The sequence below is a fragment of the Pseudophryne corroboree genome, chromosome 5, assembly GCF_028390025.1.
Source record: "Pseudophryne corroboree isolate aPseCor3 chromosome 5, aPseCor3.hap2, whole genome shotgun sequence".
NCBI lineage: Eukaryota > Metazoa > Chordata > Amphibia > Anura > Myobatrachidae > Pseudophryne > Pseudophryne corroboree.
Genome location: NC_086448.1, coordinates 1,944,573 through 1,964,715, shown reverse-complemented (window position 1 = coordinate 1,964,715; position 20,143 = coordinate 1,944,573). Strand labels below are relative to the sequence as shown.

General features: G+C 47.1%; 1 protein-coding gene across 1 annotated transcript in view; it reads left to right on the top strand.

Moving 5' to 3' along the window:
* Nucleotides 1-17,429: 17,429 nt before the first annotated feature.
* Nucleotides 17,430-20,143, top strand: part of LOC134928737 (fucolectin-1-like) — a 27,068-nt gene continuing 24,354 nt past the window's right edge. Inside the window, exon 1 of the mRNA XM_063924753.1 lies at nucleotides 17,430-17,599. Coding sequence (XP_063780823.1) covers nucleotides 17,524-17,599 — 76 coding nt within the window. The 5' untranslated portion in view covers nucleotides 17,430-17,523. The remainder of the gene's footprint in view (nucleotides 17,600-20,143) is intronic.

The following is a 20,143-nucleotide window of genomic DNA, read 5'->3' as shown; positions in this document are numbered from 1 at the left end:
TACGAATAGTCCAAACACTGCCGACATTTGTGCTTCGTGAATTCCCGGATTGGGACTTAGAAAAAAAAAAAACACAAATCGGACAAACTCGGATTCTTAGTAAATACTGGCCCAAGAGAGCTTGGGGTAGGGGACACTATTTGTACTTGGCTGAATAATTGGCTGTTTAATAGGGAACAGCGAGTGGGGATTAATGGGATGTTCTCTGAGTGGGCTTCAGTACTCAGTGGAATACCGCAGGGCTCAGTACTTGGGCCATTGCTGTTTTAATATATTCATTAATGACCTAGGTGAGGGACTGGAAAGCACAGTGGAGGTCATTCCGAGTTGTTCGCTCGCAAAGCGATTTTAGCAGAGTTGCTCACGCTAAGCCGCCGCCTACTGGGAGTGAATCTTAGCATCTTAAAAATACGAACGATGTATTCGCAATATTGCGATTACACACCTCGTAGCAGTTTCCGAGTAGCTTCAGACTTACTCGGCATCTGCGATCAGTTCAGTGCTTGTCGTTCCTGGTTTGACGTCACAAACACACCCAGCGTTCGCCCAGACACTCCTCCGTTTCTCCGGCCACTCCTGCGTTTTTTCCGGAAACGGTAGCGTTTTTTCCCACACTCCCATAAAACGGCCTGTTTCCGCCCAGTAACACCCATTTCCTGTCAATCACATTACGATCGCCAGAACGATGAAAAAGCCGTGAGTAAAATTACTAAGTGCATAGCAAATTTACTTGGCGCAGTCGCAGTGCGAACATTGCGCATGCGCATTAAGCGGAAAATCGCTGCGATGCGAAGATTTTTACCGAGCGAACAACTCGGAATGAGGGCCAGTGTCAATTTTCACAGACGATACTAAGCTATGTAGCGTAATTCATTCAGACGAGGATGTTGAGGCTCTGTGGAAGGACTTATCTAGACTGGAGGACTGGGCGGATAAATGGAGAATGAGGTTCTATATAGACAAATGTAAAGTTATGCACTTTGGGACTAAGAACAATCAGGCAGCCTATAAACTAAATGGGGAAAATGTAGGGATAATGGTAGTGGAAAAGGATCTGGGAGCGCTCATCGACAATAAACTTGGTAGCAGTACACAATGTCAGAATGTATAAGGTGTTATCATGCATAAAACGGGGAATGGAGACACGGGATGAGAGTGTAATCCTGCCTCTGTATAAATCATTGGTGCGGCCACACCTGGAATATTGTGTACAGTTCTGGGCACCGCACTATAAAAAAAGATATCTTGGAACTCAAAAGGGTTCAGAGGCGAGCCACCAAACTGGTTAAGGGGTTAGAGGCACTGGATTATGAGGAAAGACTTAAAAGGCTTGATATGTTCACCATGGAAAAGAGGCGACTGAGAGGGGACATTATTAACATTTATAAATACATTAAGGGACAATACAATGATTTAGAAAATGATTTGTTTAAAAAAAAAAACACTACATAGGACACCCCCTGAGGTTAGAAGAGAAAAAATTCCATACTTAACGGAGAAAAGGGTTCTTCACAGTAAGAGCAGTAAGGATTTGGAACTCTCTCCCAGAGAAGGTAGTAATGGTGGACTCAATCAATAAGTTTAAATATGGATTAGATAAATTCCTAGCAGAAAAAAATATCCGGAGATACAGCATTTAATTAATATAAAAAAATATATATATATAAAATTTTTTAATATAGGTTGAACTCGATGGACATTTGTCTTTTTTCAACCTCAACAACTATGTAACTTCTAGTAAAGGACGCCCCTGGAATGAGTGGCTGGTGATGGAGGTGATAGTAGTGGTAGAGATAATCCACCTCAGACAAGGAGTTACCTCATTTCCAGTGAACGATGCCCCTGTCCGGTCAGCTCAGTTTTGGACAGTAGGGAGTAAGCAAACATAGACAATGGTACCTTATATGACTTGTGAAGATACGGATTCTCTGATCACTCAGGTAAACAGTTTAGTAAAGTGGCAAATGCCCTTTATTGTAAATATACACACACAGTACACTAATACAGTAACTATTACATGCCCGGATGGTATCTCACTTACTAGGTCCCCACAATAGTATAGGATTACAGATGTATGCGGGAGTATCTATATAGCAGAGCCAACAAGTCTGCACTCCCAGGAAAAGCTTGTCATCCAGTGTCCACAATGCGTCCAGACACAATCCTCACTCAGCACACTGGCAGCCTCGTCCTCAGTGCACGTCCAGTATCCTTTTTGAAACGAGCGGATAACAACAATGCTTCTAGGCCTCAGCACACTGGAAGTGCTATCCTACCAGCCGGCATTTTACTGTTTGTATAGAGCCCACAAGCGTTCAATGTATAAAGCCAATAGCCAGTGTCACAAGGCTGATGTGGGGATTTCTCTTTCCCCGGTCTGGCAGGTGCGTGGCCCACAGTACATAAATTAATACAATCTTACCAGGGTCTGGTGGAAATGTGATCAGCAGTCCATAATTCTTGTAGTTCCTCCTGGTGTCCAATCCAAATACATTAATCAAAGTCCCCTTTGGAGACGGTGGTTTGGTTGGGCAAACAGCCAGTACAACAGTGTATTTCAACAGGTCCAATAACTGCACCTGAGGCCTTAATAATTCCTCTACACCCAACTAGGTAGCCTCATATTTCAGATCGACGCAGTTTTCCTCTGTAACCAAAATCTGATCTCTGGGGCCCTCACGCTTCCTCCCCAACAATGTATTCCCTGGGATCCCCACTCCCATCACATCTGGTGCATCAGGACAGTGGCTTACCTCCCCCAAACATGAACCACGGGTATGGTAATTGGCAGGGCACAATGTGGATTTCTCCATGCCAGAAGTTTCTTCTGTGCTATCCTGGGTAAATGCTTCCTCCAGCCTGGCTGGCTGGATAACTTGTGTGATACCTCTAGGAAGTCTTGTATGCTTTGGCCTGGAGTACAATCTGCTCAGCTTCCTTTTGTGTACCCACCAACTTGACCATGGTTGTACTGGAACATGGATGTAGATTCACAGGGACAGTGGCATTACCTTCTCCATTCACTGCACTCACTGCTACATGTCCTGGCTGAACACCATTGTCCTGGTTAGAGTCAGTCATTTCACCTTGCACACAATGCCAGTCCAAATCACATTCAGGTGCCCTAGAGTAGAGCAACATGTTCCCTTCCAGTTCCTGAGCTGATGTTGCTTTCACCATGTCTGATACCTGGATTCTCTCTGAGTCACAGGGAAGGTTCTGGCATTCAGACTGCAACTCCATATCATCAAGTTCACTGAATGGGAACAGACCTCCAGAATCTTCTGCGAGAGATAAGGTAGCTGGGGATACACTGGGCACCTCCTGCCCACCCTTTCCTGATAAAATAACTGGGGCAGCCATGAACATAGCTTCACAATAGGCCTCCCTCAGCCGAATATGCTGATCAGCCTGAAGTGAGACACTGTCTGCACTAGCCATGCTTATAGTTGGGATATTACCACCTATTGCTGCCCTCACAGAGATCTCCTCTTCCACACAGTCCTTGTAGCTCTCTTCACAGCTGGTTATTAGATCCCCATCTTCCACTTCTGCAAATGGGAAGGCATAGTGCATCCTGGGGTGTCTGAATGACAGACCCCACTTCCTTCTCATTTTCATTACCCTACCCCATTATAGCACATGGGACCACTAAAAGCCCAGCAGATCCACAACTCATCCGTTCCTTGGATTTTCCTTGTATAGGGTAGTGCAGGGTAGCATTCACTGCACTTACCTGCTCTGTATGACCCAGACACCACTGTCTCCTGGGGTAGTCCAACACAACCTGCTCCCTGGTGTGTTCACGCCATCTCAGTGTGGATTCCATCAGCCGACTGCTCGAGCTATCCACCCTGTGACCCAGTCACTGGCAATGCAAATCTCCATATGAAACGTCAGACGCCATGTTGCGTCGCTGGCACCTTCCCTGGGGCACATCCTGATGGGACAGGGCAGTCTGTAGAATGGTGGCTGCTGGTGCAAGAGTTTGCACTGTAGGACTGTTGTCTGGTAATCCCAGCACCTCCTTTATTACCTGCATCCGATCATCGGGTGTCGCGCCGTCTCCCAGCGCTTCTAGACGGGCCTGTAATACCTCTGGTGTCCTATCAAACTTTTCTCCAACCTTCCCCTCTCTTAGTGCTTTCAGACGGGGTTGTACTAACCCTTAGGATCTCACCTCCGATCCACCGCTCTCACTGCGGTTACTGGCATCGAATGTCCCGGCTGTAGGTCTCAACCACTCCGTCACTTGTTCCTTCTCATCTGACTCCTCAGAGTCCTCCTCCTCATCACAAGGGTGTTCTTGATCCCATTGCAGCAATTTTGCAATTAATGATTCCTTTACATCTGTTGCGGTCACCTTAATACCTCGTGCTCGACAGACCATATGGAGGAATCTCTTGTTGAGGTTTTCGTATCCCTCTGTTTCTGCCTCCATACTGCTGACTTTCCAAACGTACCAACAACTTTTCAACAAGATACCTGGCTACTGTGTGCCAAACTGTTTACAAGGCTCTTAGGTGCCCTCCGCCGACACCTCTCGCAACCTTACCCAGGGTAAACTGGGACTGAGTGATCCCACTGCTGCCACCAATTGTTAAGATACGGATTCTCTGATCACTCAGGTAAACTGTTTAGTAAAGTGGCAAATGCCCTTTATTGTAAATAGACACACACAGTACACTAAAACAGTAACTATGACATGCCAGGATTGTATCTTACTTACTAAGTCCCCACAATAGTATAGGATTACAGATGTATGCGGGAGTATCTATATAGCAGAGCCAACAAGTCTGCACTCCCAGGAAAAGCTTGTCATCCAGTGTCCACAATGCGTCCAGACACAATCCTCACTCAGCACACGTCCAGTAGCCTTTTTGAAATGAGAGGATAACAACAATGCTTCTAGGCCTCAGCACACTGAAAGTGCTATCCTACCAGTAGCTTTCAGAAGCAATATACCTCATTCCCCTCAGGTCAAGAACTCCACACTCTCTGACCTTCTGTCCAGATCTCTCTCTTTCAAAAGTCCCCCCAATTCCTCTAGGTTTAGACCTGCCTTCCAGGGCTGTCCAAGACGTGGTGCTCTCTGCTTATTGGAGCTGCAGAGTAAGGGGTGGATATGGCTAGGAGAAAGGCCAGGTTCATTGCAGGGTAACACCTGCTGTTGTCCTGTAACATGTCTATACATGCCTACTAGAGAACAATAGATGCTAATTAGGCTATCCCTCCTCCAAGTATCAGATAGTGTCCATTCACCACCAGACTTATCCCCTTTGTAGCAGACAAGGGATTCCAGCTGCTATTTGTCTGTGAAATCCTCTATCAGAGAACTATTCCTATTAACATCTACACACATTGAACACAGTATAACCAAATAAACCACATAGTCCAAATATAACATATAAAATATAGCTGTACAATATAATAACACAACACAATACAATACAATATTGCCTAGCATATAACTAATAACATATCGGCAATTTGTGGAGTCCATGGGTAGGACCAGGGCTAGGAAAGTAACCGCATTTATTTTACAACTGTACGACACGACGTGCCGGCTGTGTCGTCACATGACTCACCCTCTGAGGGTCCACTGTGGTGTATGAAAACAATAGGAAACTAGGTCTAACATAAATGCATTATCTAAAGGGTAACATAACATAATACAATTGCATATATTAACAATATTAAGGTTGATTTAAACACAGTATTGGCTATCTTAATTGTCACCGACCTCATTTGCTCACAGAGGTGATAGTAGAGGCAGAGAGAATCCACCTCAGACAAGGAGTTACCTCACTTCCATTGAAGGACACCCCTGGAGTGAGTGGCTAGTGATGGAGGTGATAGTAGTGGTAGAGAGTATCAACCTCTAGAGAGAATGCACCTCAGACAAGGAGTTACCTCACTTCCATTGAAGGATGCCCCTGGAGAGAGTGGCTGGTGGTGGAGGTGATAGTAGTGGTAGAGAGTATCTGCCTCAGACAAGGAGTCACCTAACTTCCAGTGAAAGGACGCCCCTGGAGTGAGTGATTGGTGATAGTAGTGATAAGAGAGTATCAGCCTCAGACAAGGAGTAACCTCACTTCCTTTAAAGGACGACCCTGGAGTGAGTGGCTGGTAATGGAGGTGATAGTAGTGATAGAGAGATTCCACCTCAGATATGGTGTTACCTCACTTCCTGTGAAGGATACACCTGGAGTGAGTGGCTGGTGATGAAGGTGATAGCTGTGGTAGAGATAATCCACCTCAGACAAGGAGTTACCTCATTTCCAGTGAAGGACGCCCCTGGAGTTAGTGGCTAGTGATTGAGGTGATAGTAGTGGTTGAGAGAATCCACCTCAGACAAGGAGTTTACCTCACTTCCAGTGAAGGACGCCCTTGGAATGAGTGGCTGGTGATGGAGGTGATAGTACTGGTAGAGAGAATCCACCTCAGACAAGGAGTTTGGACGCCCCTGGAGTGAGTGACTGGTGATTGTAGTGGTAGAGAGAATACACCCAGGCAAGGAGTAACCTCACTTCCTTTAAAGGAAGCCCCTGGAGTGAGTGGCTGGTGATGGAGGTGATAGCAGTGGTAAAGAGAGTCCGCCTCAGGCAAGGAGTTGCCTCACCTCCAGTGAAGGATGCCCCTGTAGTGAGTGGCTGGTGATGGAGGTGATAGTAGTGGTAGAGAGAATCCACCTCAGACAAGGAGTTACCTCACTTCCATTGAAGGACGCCCCTGGAGTGAGTGGCTGGTGATGGAGGTGATAGGAATGGTAGGGAGTATCCACCTCTAGAGAGAATGCACCTCAGACAAGGAGTTACCTCACTTCCATTGAAGGATGCCTCTGGAGAGAGTGGCTGGTGATGGAGGTGATAGTAGTGGTAGAGAGAATCTGCCCAGAAAAGGAATGACCTCACCTCCAGTGAAGGACACCCCTGCAGTGAGTGGCTGAAGATGGAGGTGATAGTAGTGGTAGAGAGTATCCGCCTCAGACAAGGAGTCACCTCACTTCCTTTAAAGGATGCCCATGGAGTGAGTGGCTGGTAATGGAGATGATAGTAGTGGTAGAGATAATCCACCTCAGATAAGGTGTTACCTCACTTCCAGTGAAGGACACACCTGGAGTGGGTGGCTGGTGATGAAGGTGATGGTAGTGGTAGAGATAATCCACCTCAGACAAGGAATTACCTCGTTTCCAGTAAACGATGCCCCTGGGGTGAGTGACTGGTGATGGAGGTGATAGTAATGGGAGAGAGAATCCACCTTGGACAATGAGTTACCTCACTTCCATTGAAGGATGCCTCTGGAGTGAGTGGCTGATGATGGAGGTGATAGTAGTGGTTGAGAGAATCCACCACAGACAAGGAGTTTCCTCACCTCCAGTGAAGGATGCCCCTGGAGTGAGTGGCTGGTAATGGAGGTGATAGTAGTGGTAGAGAGAATCCACCTCAGACAAGGAGTTTCCTCACCTCCAGTGAAGGATGCCCCTGGAGTGAGTGGCTGGTAATGGAGGTGATAGTAGTGGTAGAGAGAATCCACCTCAGAAAAGGAGTTACCTCACTTCCATTGAAGGATGCCCCTGGAGTGAGTGGCTGGTGATGGAGGTGATAGTAGTGGGAGAGAGAATCCACCTTGGACAATGAGTTACCTCACTTCCATTGAAGGAAGCCCCTGGAGTGAGTGGCTGGTGATGGAGGTGATAGTAGTGGTAGAGAGTATCCACCTCAGACAATGAGTTACCTCACTTCCATTGAAGGATGCCCCTGGAGTGAGTGGCTGGTGATGGAGGTGATAGTAGTGGTAGAGAGTATCCACCTCTAGAGAGAATCCACCTCAGACAAGGAGTTTGGACGCCCCTGGAGTGAGTGACTGGTGATTGTAGTGGTAGAGAGAATCCACCCCAGGCAAGGAGTAACCTCACTTCCTTTAAAGGAAGCCCCTGGAGTGAGTGGCTGGTGATGGAGGTGATACTGTACCTCACTTCCATTGAAGGATGCCTCTGGAGAGAGTGGCTGGTGATGGAGGTGATAGTAGTGGTAGAGAGAATCTGCCCAGAAAAGGAGTGACCTCACCTCCAGTGAAGGACAACCCTGCAGTGAGTGGCTGAAGATGGAGGTGATAGTAGTGGTAGAGAGTATCCGCCTCAGACAAGGAGTCACCTCACTTCCTTTAAAGGATGCCCATGGAGTGAGTGGCTGGTAATGGAGATGATAGTGGTAGAGATAATCCACCTCAGATAAGGTGTTACCTCACTTCCAGTGAAGGACACACCTGGAGTGGGTGGCTGGTGATGAAGGTGATAGTAGTGGTAGAGATAATCCACCTCAGACAAGGAGTTACCTCATTTCCAGTGAACGATGCCCCTGGGGTGAGTGGCTGGTGATGGAGGTGATAGTAGTGGGAGAGAGAATCCACCTTGGACAATGAGTTACCTCACTTCCATTGAAGGATGCCCCTGGAGTGAGTGGCTGGTGATGGAGGTGATAGTAGTGGGAGAGAGAATCCACCTTGGACAATGAGTTACCTCACTTCCATTGAAGGATGCCCCTGGAATGAGTGGCTGGTGATGGAGGTAATAGTAGTGGGAGAGAGAATCCACCTCAGACAATGAGTTACCTCACTTCCATTGAAGGATGCCCCTGGAGTGAGTGGCTAGTGATGGAGGTGATAGTAGTGGTAGAGAGTATCCACCTCTAGAGAGAATCCACCTCAGACAAGGAGTTACCTCACTTCCATTGAAAGATGCCCCTGGAGTGAGTGGCTGGTGATGGAGGTGATAGTAGTGGGAGAGAGAATCCACCTCAGACAATGAGTTTTGACGCCCCTGGAGTGAGTGACTGGTGATTGTAGTGGTAGAGAGAATCCACCCAGGCAAGGAGTAACCTCACTTCCTTTAAAGGAAGCCCCTGGAGTGAGTGGCTGGTGATGGAGGTGATAGCAGTGGTAGAGAGAGTCTGCCTCAGGCAAGGAGTTGCCTCACTTCCAGTGAGTGGCTGAAGATGGAGGTGATAGTAGTGTTAGAGAGTATCCGCCTCAGACAAGGAGTCACCTCACTTCCTTTAAAGGATGCCCATGGAGTGAGTGGCTGGTAATGGAGATGATAGTAGAGGTAGAGATAATCCACCTCAGATAAGGTGTTACCTCACTTCCAGTGAAGGACACACCTGGAGTGGGTGGCTGGTGATGAAGGTGATAGTAGTGGTAGAGATAATCCACCTCAGACAAGTAGTTACCTCGTTTCCAGTGAACGATGCTCCTGGGGTGAGTGGCTGGTGATGGAGGTGATAGTAGTGAGAGAGAGAATCCACCTTGGACAATGAGTTACCTCACTTCCAGTGAAGGATGCCCCTGGAATGAGTGGCTGGTGATGGAGGTGATAGTAGTGGGAGAGAGAATCCACCTCAGACAATGAGTTACCTCACTTCCATTGAAGGATGCCCCTGGAGTGATTGGCTGGTGATGGAGGTGATAGTAGTGGGAGAGAGAATCCACCTTGATCAATTAGTTACCTCACTTCCATTGAAGGATGCCCATGGAGTGAGTGGCTGGTGATGGAGGTGATAGTAGTGGGAGAGAGAATCCACCTCAGACAATGAGTTACCTCACTTCCATTAAAGGGTGCCCCTGGAGTGAGTGGCTGGTGATGGAGGTGATAGTAGTGGTTGAGAGAATCCACGACAGACAAGGAGTTTTCTCACCTCCAGTGAAGGATGCCCCTGGAGTGAGTGGCTGGTAATGGAGGTGATAGTAGTGGTAGAGAGAATCCACCTCAGACAAGGAGTTTCCTCACCTAAAGTGAAGGATGCCCCTGGAGTGAGTGGCTGGTGATGGAGGTGATAGTAGTGGTAGAGAGTATCCACCTCAGACAATGAGTTACCTCACTTCCATTGAAGGATGCCCCTGCAGTGAGTGGCTGGTGATGGAGGTGATAGTAATGGTAGAGAGTATCCACCTCTAGAGAGAATCCACCTCAGACAATGAGTTACCTCACTTCCATTGAAGGATGCCCCTGGAGTGAGTGGCTTGGTTATGGAGGTGATAGTAGTGGTAGAGATAATCCACCTCAGACAAGGAGTTTCCTCACCTCCAGTGAAGGATGCCCCTGGAGTGAGTGGCTGGTGATGGAGGTGATAGTAGTGGGAGAGAGAATCCACCTCAGACAATGAGTTACCTCACTTCCATTGAAGGATGCCCCTGGAATGAGTGGCTGGTGATGGAGGTGATAGTAGTGGGAGAGAGAATCCACCTCAGACAATGAGTTACCTCACTTCCATTGAAGGATGCCCCTGGAGTGAGTGGCTAGCGATGGAGGTGATAGTAGTGGTAGAGAGTATCCACCTCTAGAGAGAATCCACCTCAGACAAGGAGTTACCTCACTTCCATTGAAAGTTACCCCTGGAGTGAGTGGCTGGTGATGGAGGTGATAGTAGTGGGAGAGAGAATCCACCTCAGACAATGAGTTTTGACGCCCCTGGAATGAGTGACTGGTGATTGTAGTGGTAGAGAGAATCCACCCAGGCAAGGAGTAACCTCACTTCCTTTAAAGGAAGCCCCTGGAGTGAGTGGCTGGTGATGGAGGTGATAGCAGTGGTAGAGAGAGTCCGCCTCAGGCAAGGAGTTGCCTCACTTCCAGTGAGTGGCTGAAGATGGAGGTGATAGTAGTGGTAGAGAGTATCCGCCTCAGACAAGGAGTCACCTCACTTCCTTTAAAGGATGCCCATGGAGTGAGTGGCTGGTAATGGAGATGATAGTAGAGGTAGAGATAATCCACCACAGATAAGGTGTTACCTCACTTCCAGTGAAGGACACACCTGGAGTGAGTGGCTGGTGATGGAGGTGATAGTAGTGGTAGAGAAAATCCACCTCAGACAAGGAGTTTCCTCACCTCTAGTGAAGGATGCCCCTGGAGTGAGTGGCTGGTGATGGAGGTGATAGTAGTGGGAGAGAGAATCCACCTCAGACAACGAGTTACCTCACTTCCATTGAAGGATGCCCCTGGAATGAGTGGCTGGTGATGGAGGTGATAGTTGTGGGAGAGAGAATCCACCTCAGACAATGAGTTACCTCACTTCCATTGAAGGATGCCCCTGGAGTGAGTGGCTGGTGATAGAGGTGATAGTAGTGGTAGAGAGTATTCACCTCAGACAATGAGTTACCTCACTTCCATTGAAGGATGCCCCTGGAGTGATTGGCTGGTGATGGAGGTGATTGTCTGAGGTGGATTCTCTCTCCCACTACTATGAGTTTTGACGCCCCTGGAGTGAGTGACTGGTGATTGTAGTGGTAGAGAGAATCCACCCAGGCAAGGAGTAACCTCACTTCCTTTAAAGGAAGCCCATGGAGTGAGTGGCTGGTAATGGAGATGATAGTAGAGGTAGAGATAATCCACCTCAGATAAGGTGTTACCTCACTTCCAGTGAAGGACACACCTGGAGTTTGTGGCTGGTGATGAAGGTGATAGTAGTGGTAGAGATAATCCACCTCAGACAAGTAGTTACCTCGTTTCCAGTGAACGATGCTCCTGGGGTGAGTGGCTGGTGATGGAGGTGATAGTAGTGAGAGAGAGAATCCACCTTGGACAATGAGTTACCTCACTTCCAGTGAAGGATACCCCTGGAGTGAGTGGCTGGTGATGGAGGTGATAGTAGTGGGAGAGAGAATCCACCTTGGACAATGAGTTACCTCACTTCCAGTGAAGGATGCCCCTGGAATGAGTGGCTGGTGATGGAGGTGATAGTAGTGGGAGAGAGAATCCACCTCAGACAATGAGTTACCTCACTTCCATTGAAGGATGCCCCTGGAGTGATTGGCTGGTGATGGAGGTGATAGTAGTGGGAGAGAGAATCCACCTTGGACAATGAGTTACCTCACTTCCAGTGAAGGATGCCCCTGGAATGAGTGGCTGGTGATGGAGGTGATAGTAGTGGGAGAGAGAATCCACCTCAGACAATGAGTTACCTCGCTTCCATTGAAGGATGCCCCTGGAGTGATTGGCTGGTGATGGAGGTGATAGTAATGGGAGAGAGAATCCACCTTGGACAATGAGTTACCTCACTTCCAGTGAAGGATGCCCCTGGAATGAGTGGCTGGTGATGGAGGTGATAGTAGTGGGAGAGAGAATCCACCTCAGACAATGAGTTACCTCACTTCCATTGAAGGATGCCCCTGGAGTGATTGGCTGGTGATGGAGGTGATAGTAGTGGGAGAGAGAATCCACCTTGATCAATGAGTTACCTCACTTCCATTGAAGGATGCCCATGGAGTGAGTGGCTGGTGATGGAGGTGATAGTAGTGGGAGAGAGAATCCACCTCAGACAATGAGTTACCTCACTTCCATTGAAGGATGCCCCTGGAGTGAGTGGCTGGTGATGGAGGTGATAGTAGTGGTTGAGAGAATCCACCACAGACAAGGAGTTTTCTCACCTCCAGTGAAGGATGCCCCTGGAGTGAGTGGCTGGTAATGGAGGTGATAGTAGTGGTAGAGAGAATCCACCTAAGACAAGGAGTTTCCTCACCTAAAGTGAAGGATGCCCCTGGAGTGAGTGGCTGGTTATGGAGGTGATAGTAGTGGTAGAGAGTATCCACCTCAGACAATGAGTTACCTCACTTCCATTGAAGGATGCCCCTGGAGTGAGTGGCTGGTGATGGAGGTGATAGTAATAGTAGAGAGTATCCACCTCTAGAGAGAATCCACCTCAGACAATGAGTTACCTCACTTCCATTGAAGGATGCCCCTGGAGTGAGTGGCTTGGTTATGGAGGTGATAGTAGTGGTAGAAAGAATCCACCTCAGACAAGGAGTTTCCTCACCTCCAGTGAAGGATGCCCCTGGAGTGAGTGGCTGGTGATGGAGGTGATAGTAGTGGGAGAGAGAATCCACCTCAGACAATGAGTTACCTCACCTCCATTGAAGGATGCCCCTGGAATGAGTGGCTGGTGATGGAGGTGATAGTAGTGGGAGAGAGAATCCACCTCAGACAATGAGTTACCTCACTTCCATTGAAGGATGCCCCTGGAGTGAGTGGCTAGTGATGGAGGTGATAGTAGTGGTAGAGAGTTCCACCTCTAGAGAGAATCCACCTCAGACAAGGAGTTACCTCACTTCCATTGAAAGTTGCCCCTGGAGTGAGTGGCTGGTGATGGAGGTGATAGTAGTGGGAGAGAGAATCCACCTCAGACAATGAGTTTTGACGCCCCTGGAGTGAGTGACTGGTGATTGTAGTGGTAGAGAGAATCCACCCAGGCAAGGAGTAACCTCACTTCCTTTAAAGGAAGCCCCTGGAGTGAGTGGCTGGTGATGGAGGTGATAGCAGTGGTAGAGAGAGTCCGCCTCAGGCAAGGAGTTGCCTCACTTCCAGTGAGTGGCTGAAGATGGAGGTGATAGTAGTGGTAGAGAGTATCCGCCTCAGACAAGGAGTCACCTCACTTCCTTTAAAGGATGCCCATGGAGTGAGTGGCTGGTAATGGAGATGATAGTAGAGGTAGAGATAATCCACCTCAGATAAGGTGTTACCTCACTTCCAGTGAAGGACACACCTGGAGTGAGTGGCTGGTGATGGAGGTGATAGTAGTGGTAGAGAAAATCCACCTCAGACAAGGAGTTTCCTCACCTCTAGTAAAGGATGCCCCTGGAGTGAGTGGCTGGTGATGGAGGTGATAGTAGTGGGAGAGAGAATCCACCTCAGACAATGAGTTACCTCACTTCCATTGAAGGATGCCCCTGGAATGAGTGGCTGGTGATGGAGGTGATAGTTGTGGGAGAGAGAATCCACCTCAGACAATGAGTTACCTCACTTCCATTGAAGGATGCCCCTGGAGTGAGTGGCTGGTGATAGAGGTGATAGTAGTGGTAGAGAGTATTCACCTCTAGAGAGAATCCACCTCAGACAAGGAGTTACCTCACTTCCATTGAAGGATGCCCCTGGAGTGAGTGGCTAGTGATAGAGGTGATAGTAGTGGTAGAGAGTATTCACCTCTAGAGAGAATCCACCTCAGACAATGAGTTACCTCACTTCCATTGACGGATGCCCCTGGAGTGAGTGGCTGGTGATGGAGGTGATAGCAGTGGTAGAGAGAATCCACCTCTAGAGAGAATCCACCTCAGACAATGAGTTACCTCGCTTCCATTGAAAGATGCCCCTGGAGTGAGTGGCTGGTGATGGAGGTGATAGTAGTGGGAGAGAGAATCCACCTCAGACAAGGAGTTACCTCACTTCCATTGAAGGTTGCCCCTGGAGTGAGTGGCTGGTGATGGAGGTGATAGTAGTGGGAGAGAGAATCCACCTCAGACAATGAGTTTTGACGCCCCTGGAGTGAGTGACTGGTGATTGTAGTGGTAGAGAGAATCCACCCAGGCAAGGAGTAACCTCACTTCCTTTAAAGGAAGCCCCTGGAGTGAGTGGCTGGTGATGGAGGTGATAGCAGTGGTAGCGAGAGTCCGCCTCAGGCAAGGAGTTGCCTCACTTCCAGTGAGTGGCTGAAGATGGAGGTGATAGTAGTGGTAGAGAGTATCCGCCTCAGACAAGGAGTCACCTCACTTCCTTTAAAGGATGCCCATGGAGTGAGTGGCTGGTAATGGAGATGATAGTAGAGGTAGAGATAATCCACCTCAGATAAGGTGTTACCTCACTTCCAGTGAAGGACACACCTGGAGTGAGTGGCTGGTGATGGAGGTGATAGTAGTGGTAGAGAAAATCCACCTCAGACAAGGAGTTTCCTCACCTCTAGTGAAGGATGCCCCTGGAGTGAGTGGCTGGTGATGGAGGTGATAGTAGTGGGAGAGAGAATCCACCTCAGACAATGAGTTACCTCACTTCCATTGAAGGATGCCCCTGGAATGAGTGGCTGGTGATGGAGGTGATAGTTGTGGGAGAGAGAATCCACCTCAGACAATGAGTTACCTCACTTCCATTGAAGGATGCCCCTGGAGTGAGTGGCTGGTGATAGAGGTGATAGTAGTGGTAGAGAGTATTCACCTCTAGAGAGAATCCACCTCAGACAAGGAGTTACCTCACTTCCATTGAAGGATGCCCCTGGAGTGAGTGGCTGGTGATAGAGGTGATAGTAGTGGTAGAGAGTATTCACCTCTAGAGAGAATCCACCTCAGACAATGAGTTACCTCACTTCCATTGACGGATGCCCCTGGAGTGAGTGGCTGGTGATAGAGGTGATAGTAGTGGTATAGAGAATCCACCTCTAGAGAGAATCCACCTCAGACAAGGAGTTACCTCACTTTCATTGAAGGTTGCCCCTGGAGTGAGTGGCTGGTGATGGAGGTGATAGTAGTGGGAGAGAGAATCCACCTCAGACAATGAGTTTTGACGCCCCTGGAGTGAGTGACTGGTGATTGTAGTGGTAGAGAGAATCCACCCAGGCAAGGAGTAACCTCACTTCCTTTAAAGGAAGCCCCTGGAGTGAGTGGCTGGTGATGGAGGTGATAGCAGTGGTAGAGAGAGTCCGCCTCAGGCAAGGAGTTGCCTCACTTCCAGTGAGTGGCTGAAGATGGAGGTGATAGTAGTGGTAGAGAGTATCCGCCTCAGACAAGGAGTCACCTCACTTCCTTTAAAGGATGCCCATGGAGTGAGTGGCTGGTAATGGAGATGATAGTAGAGGTAGAGATAATCCACCTCAGATAAGGTGTTACCTCACTTCCAGTGAAGGACACACCTGGAGTGAGTGGCTGGTGATGGAGGTGATAGTAGTGGTAGAGAAAATCCACCTCAGACAAGGAGTTTCCTCACCTCTAGTGAAAGATGCCCCTGGAGTGAGTGGCTGGTGATGGAGGTGATAGTAGTGGGAGAGAGAATCCACCTCAGACAATGAGTTACCTCACTTCCATTGAAGGATGCCCCTGGAGTGAGTGGCTGGTGATGGAGGTGATAGTTGTGGGAGAGAGAATCCACCTCAGACAATGAGTTACCTCACTTCCATTGAAGGATGCCCCTGGAGTGAGTGGCTGGTGATGGAGGTGATAGTATTGGTAGAGAGTATCCACCTCTAGAGAGAATCCACCTCAGACAATGAGTTACCTCACTTCCATTGAAGGATGCCCCTGGAGTGAGTGGCTGGTGATGGAGGTGATAGTATTGGTAGAGAGAATCCACCTCAGACAAGGAGTTTGGACGCCCCTGGAGTGAGTGACTGGTGATTGTAGTGGTAGAGAGAATCCACCCCAGGCAAGGAGTAACCTCACTTCCTTTAAAGGAAGCCCCTGGAGTGAGTGGCTGGTGATGGAGGTGATAGCAGTGGTAGAGAGAGTCCGCCTCAGGCAAGGAGTTGCCTCACTTCCAGTGAGTGGCTGAAGATGGAGGTGATAGTAGTGGTAGAGAGTATCCGCCTCAGACAAGGAGTCACCTCACTTCCTTTAAAGGATGCCCATGGAGTGAGTGGCTGGTAATGGAGATGATAGTAGAGGTAGAGATAATCCACCTCAGATAAGGTGTTACCTCACTTCCAGTGAAGGACACACCTGGAGTGAGTGGCTGGTGATGGAGGTGATAGTAGTGGTAGAGAAAATCCACCTCAGACAAGGAGTTTCCTCACCTCTAGTGAAAGATGCCCCTGGAGTGAGTGGCTGGTGATGGAGGTGATAGTAGTGGTAGAGAGTATCCACCTCTAGAGAGAATCCACCTCAGACAAGGAGTTACCCCACCTCCAATGAAGGATTTGGAATAATAAGTACAGGAGAATGTAATTGTCAGCCTTTCAGGTAATTTCTTTAATATTATGCAATTTTGCTCTTTTAAGCTTGGACTTTTTTTCTACCTTTTTTCTTGTTTTGTTCCATTTTTTTTCCAGCTTTTCTTAATTTGAGAGGACCCTATGGAATCCCCAGACCTATATTTGGCACTAATACGTCCAGAGCAGACTGGTCCTCATGGCAACTAACGTCGGTCATTCAGTTTCTGTCTGAAGCACCTGGGATGTCTCACATCAGGGCTCAGAGAGTACAGGCTCAGTATGTGGACTCCAAGGCCCTCATCTACAGTAAGGGTCCAGCGATGGCCAAGTTGGAGGTTAGAATAGTGCAGCATCATTGGCTTCATGGTCTTTTACTGTAAGTTTCCATAGCTGTGCAGCGAAGGCTGACAGTAAGGGGTTAATGTGTCTCTATAAAACGTGCTGTGGGGGAACGGATGAGGATCAGAGGTGAGGCATGAACCCTGGGAAAGGCGCGTTCCACCTGGCAGCTCTGCAGGACTCATTTATCAGAAGTGTCACCCTCTAAAGCCTTTATTTGTCAGTACAACAATGAGTGTTGTGTACAGGAGTGTTTGTGTGGCGCTGAGATGCCACATGTCAGAGAATAAATATGTTCTGTAGGGGAGAGACCCATAGAGAAAACATTGCACAGACTGCGGTATGTGGGTGGATGTGGGTGACTGGCTATATATACAGTATACGGGAACACTTAGATAACGGTCTGATATGAGGTGAGACGGGGAGATGATACCTCCTGATCTTAGTCACTGTCTCTTATAAGCTATGTATTAATCACCCTGTTGTAAATGACAGGTATCCTGGTGAGATGCGGGTCCTAGCGGCTCTTCTGCTCTGTGGGGTGTTTGGGGCCACACGTGCGGGCTCCTACTGCGTGGCGAAAGGTAAGACGTTGCTTTACTGTGACTCCGCTGGCCGGGGTGAGATGTGAGAGTGGTCTAGAGTCATGTTCTATAGATGGGTTTCCAAAAATGTCTGATCATTATAGTGGTGTTAAAATGCTCTGTTGGGGCAGACAGAAGTGGAGTGCGGGCTCGTCAATTCAGGAGGACGTCACAGGTGTAACAATACGTCACATATCTACTCTATCTACTCTATCTATCTATCTATCTATCTATCTATCTATCTATCTATCTATCTATCTATCTATCTATCTATCTATCTATCACATATCTATCAATCACATATCTATCTATCTATCTATCTATCTATCTATCTATCTATCTATCTATCACATATCTATCTATCTATCTATCTATCACATATCTACTGTATCTATCATATCTATCACATATCTATTTATCTATCACATATCTATCTATCAATCACATATCTATCTATCTATCTATCTATCTATCTATCTATCTATCTATCTATCTATCTATCTATCTATCATATCTATCAATCAATCACATATCTACTGTATCTATCATATCTATCACATATCTATTTATCTATCACATATCTATCTATCTATCACATATCTATTTATCTATCTATCTATCTATCTATCTATCTATCTATCTATCTATCTATCTATCTATCTATCTATCATATCTATCTATCATATCAATCAATCAATCAATCAATCAATCACATTCTACTGTATCTATCATATCTATCACATATCTATTTATCTATCACATTATCTATCTATCTATCTATCTATCTATCACATATCTATCTATCATATCTATCACATATCTATCGATCTATCTATCTATCTATCTATCTATCTATCTATCTATCTATCTATCTATCGATCTATCACATATCTATCTATCAATCACATATCTATCTATCTATCTATCTATCTATCTATCTATCTATCTATCTATCTATCACATATCTATCATATCTATCTATCTATCTATCTATCTATCTATCTATCTATCTATCTATCTATCAATCACATATCTCTGTCTGATCATTATAGTGGTGTAAAAATGCTCTGTTGGGGCAGACAGAAGTGGAGTGCGGGCTCGTCAATTCAGGAGGACGTCACAAGTTTAACAATACCTCATGTAATAACCATGTGACTTATTTTAGAACATTATAATGTGTGTTATATTTATTTTTTGATTCACCTACAGATGTGTCCGTCCTCCTGTGGTGTTCCGCATCGCAGTAATATCAGCTGTATATCGTCTGTCTATCTATCTATCTATCTATCTATCTATCTATCTATCTATCTATCTATCTATCTATCTATCTCGTATATCTATCTATCTATCTATCAAATATCAATCAATCAATCAATATATCTGTCTGATGTATCTATCTATTTATCACATATCTGCTGTATCTATCATATCTATCTATCTATCTATCTATCTATCTATCTATCTATCTATCATATCTATCACATATCTATCTATCACATATCTGTCTATGTATTTCATACTGTATATATCTGTTTATCTATCTATCTATCTATCTATCTATCTATCTATCTATCTATCTATCTATCTATCTATCTATCTATCTATCTATCTATCTATCTATCTATCTATCTATCTATTGTAACAAGGTCACCATTAAAGTCAGGACACAACAGGCAGTATACAGAGTTTGTGCGAGTATTTACTGGCATATAGGCAGCAAATAAACTTCACACCAAACAAAAGAAAGTCATTTTACAATCCGCGGTCCATATTCACAGTCTCTCTGTGCCTCTGTGCACTGATGGTCCAAGTTCCTAGCACTAGGGGAAACTTTCTCTACTCGCTGGCCGCTTTTCGGCACCAGTGCCCCGAGCAGTAGACTAAGCAGGGTTTAAATCCCTGCCAGTACAATTAGACCAATTCCCATCTGTGACTGGGAAGGTCCGAAAACCTGGACCAGAGCCCACCCTTCTCTCCCTCAACCACACCTCAGAGCCCCTATCCGGGCTTTACACTGAACCAGGTTCTTTTACCTGAGTACAAAGCACTTTCTCTGAGGCTGGACGGCTTTTCTTTAACCCTCTACAGGGAAGTTGTGACCAGGGAAATACTGCATTCCCTGGTGAAACTGACCCTGTCTCACCACACATCCCCCCCCCCCCCCCCCCCCCCTCGAGGGGATCGCTATGAGCTCCTGCCACCCGGGATGCCGAACGTCAGGATCCCGACATGGCATCCTGAACAGCGAAATGCCGGCAGGAGGGCGAACGGAACGAAGCCCCTTGCGGGCTTGGTTGCGAGCGGAGTTCTGTAAACATTTGAGACATAAAGTGGGCCCCTGGTCCGCTAGGATCTCCTTAGGAAACCCCAGACGAATAAACAACAACAACAGCAGCTCTTTATCAATAGTTACTGTTTTATGTTTCGCAGCAGGAGAGCCTCCAGGTAGCGAGTGGCGTTATGACGAGCACGTACTGGTAGATCCATAACAATCCTGCCCGCAAATACTCACAGGCACACTATTCACGGCAAGCGAGACGCGTG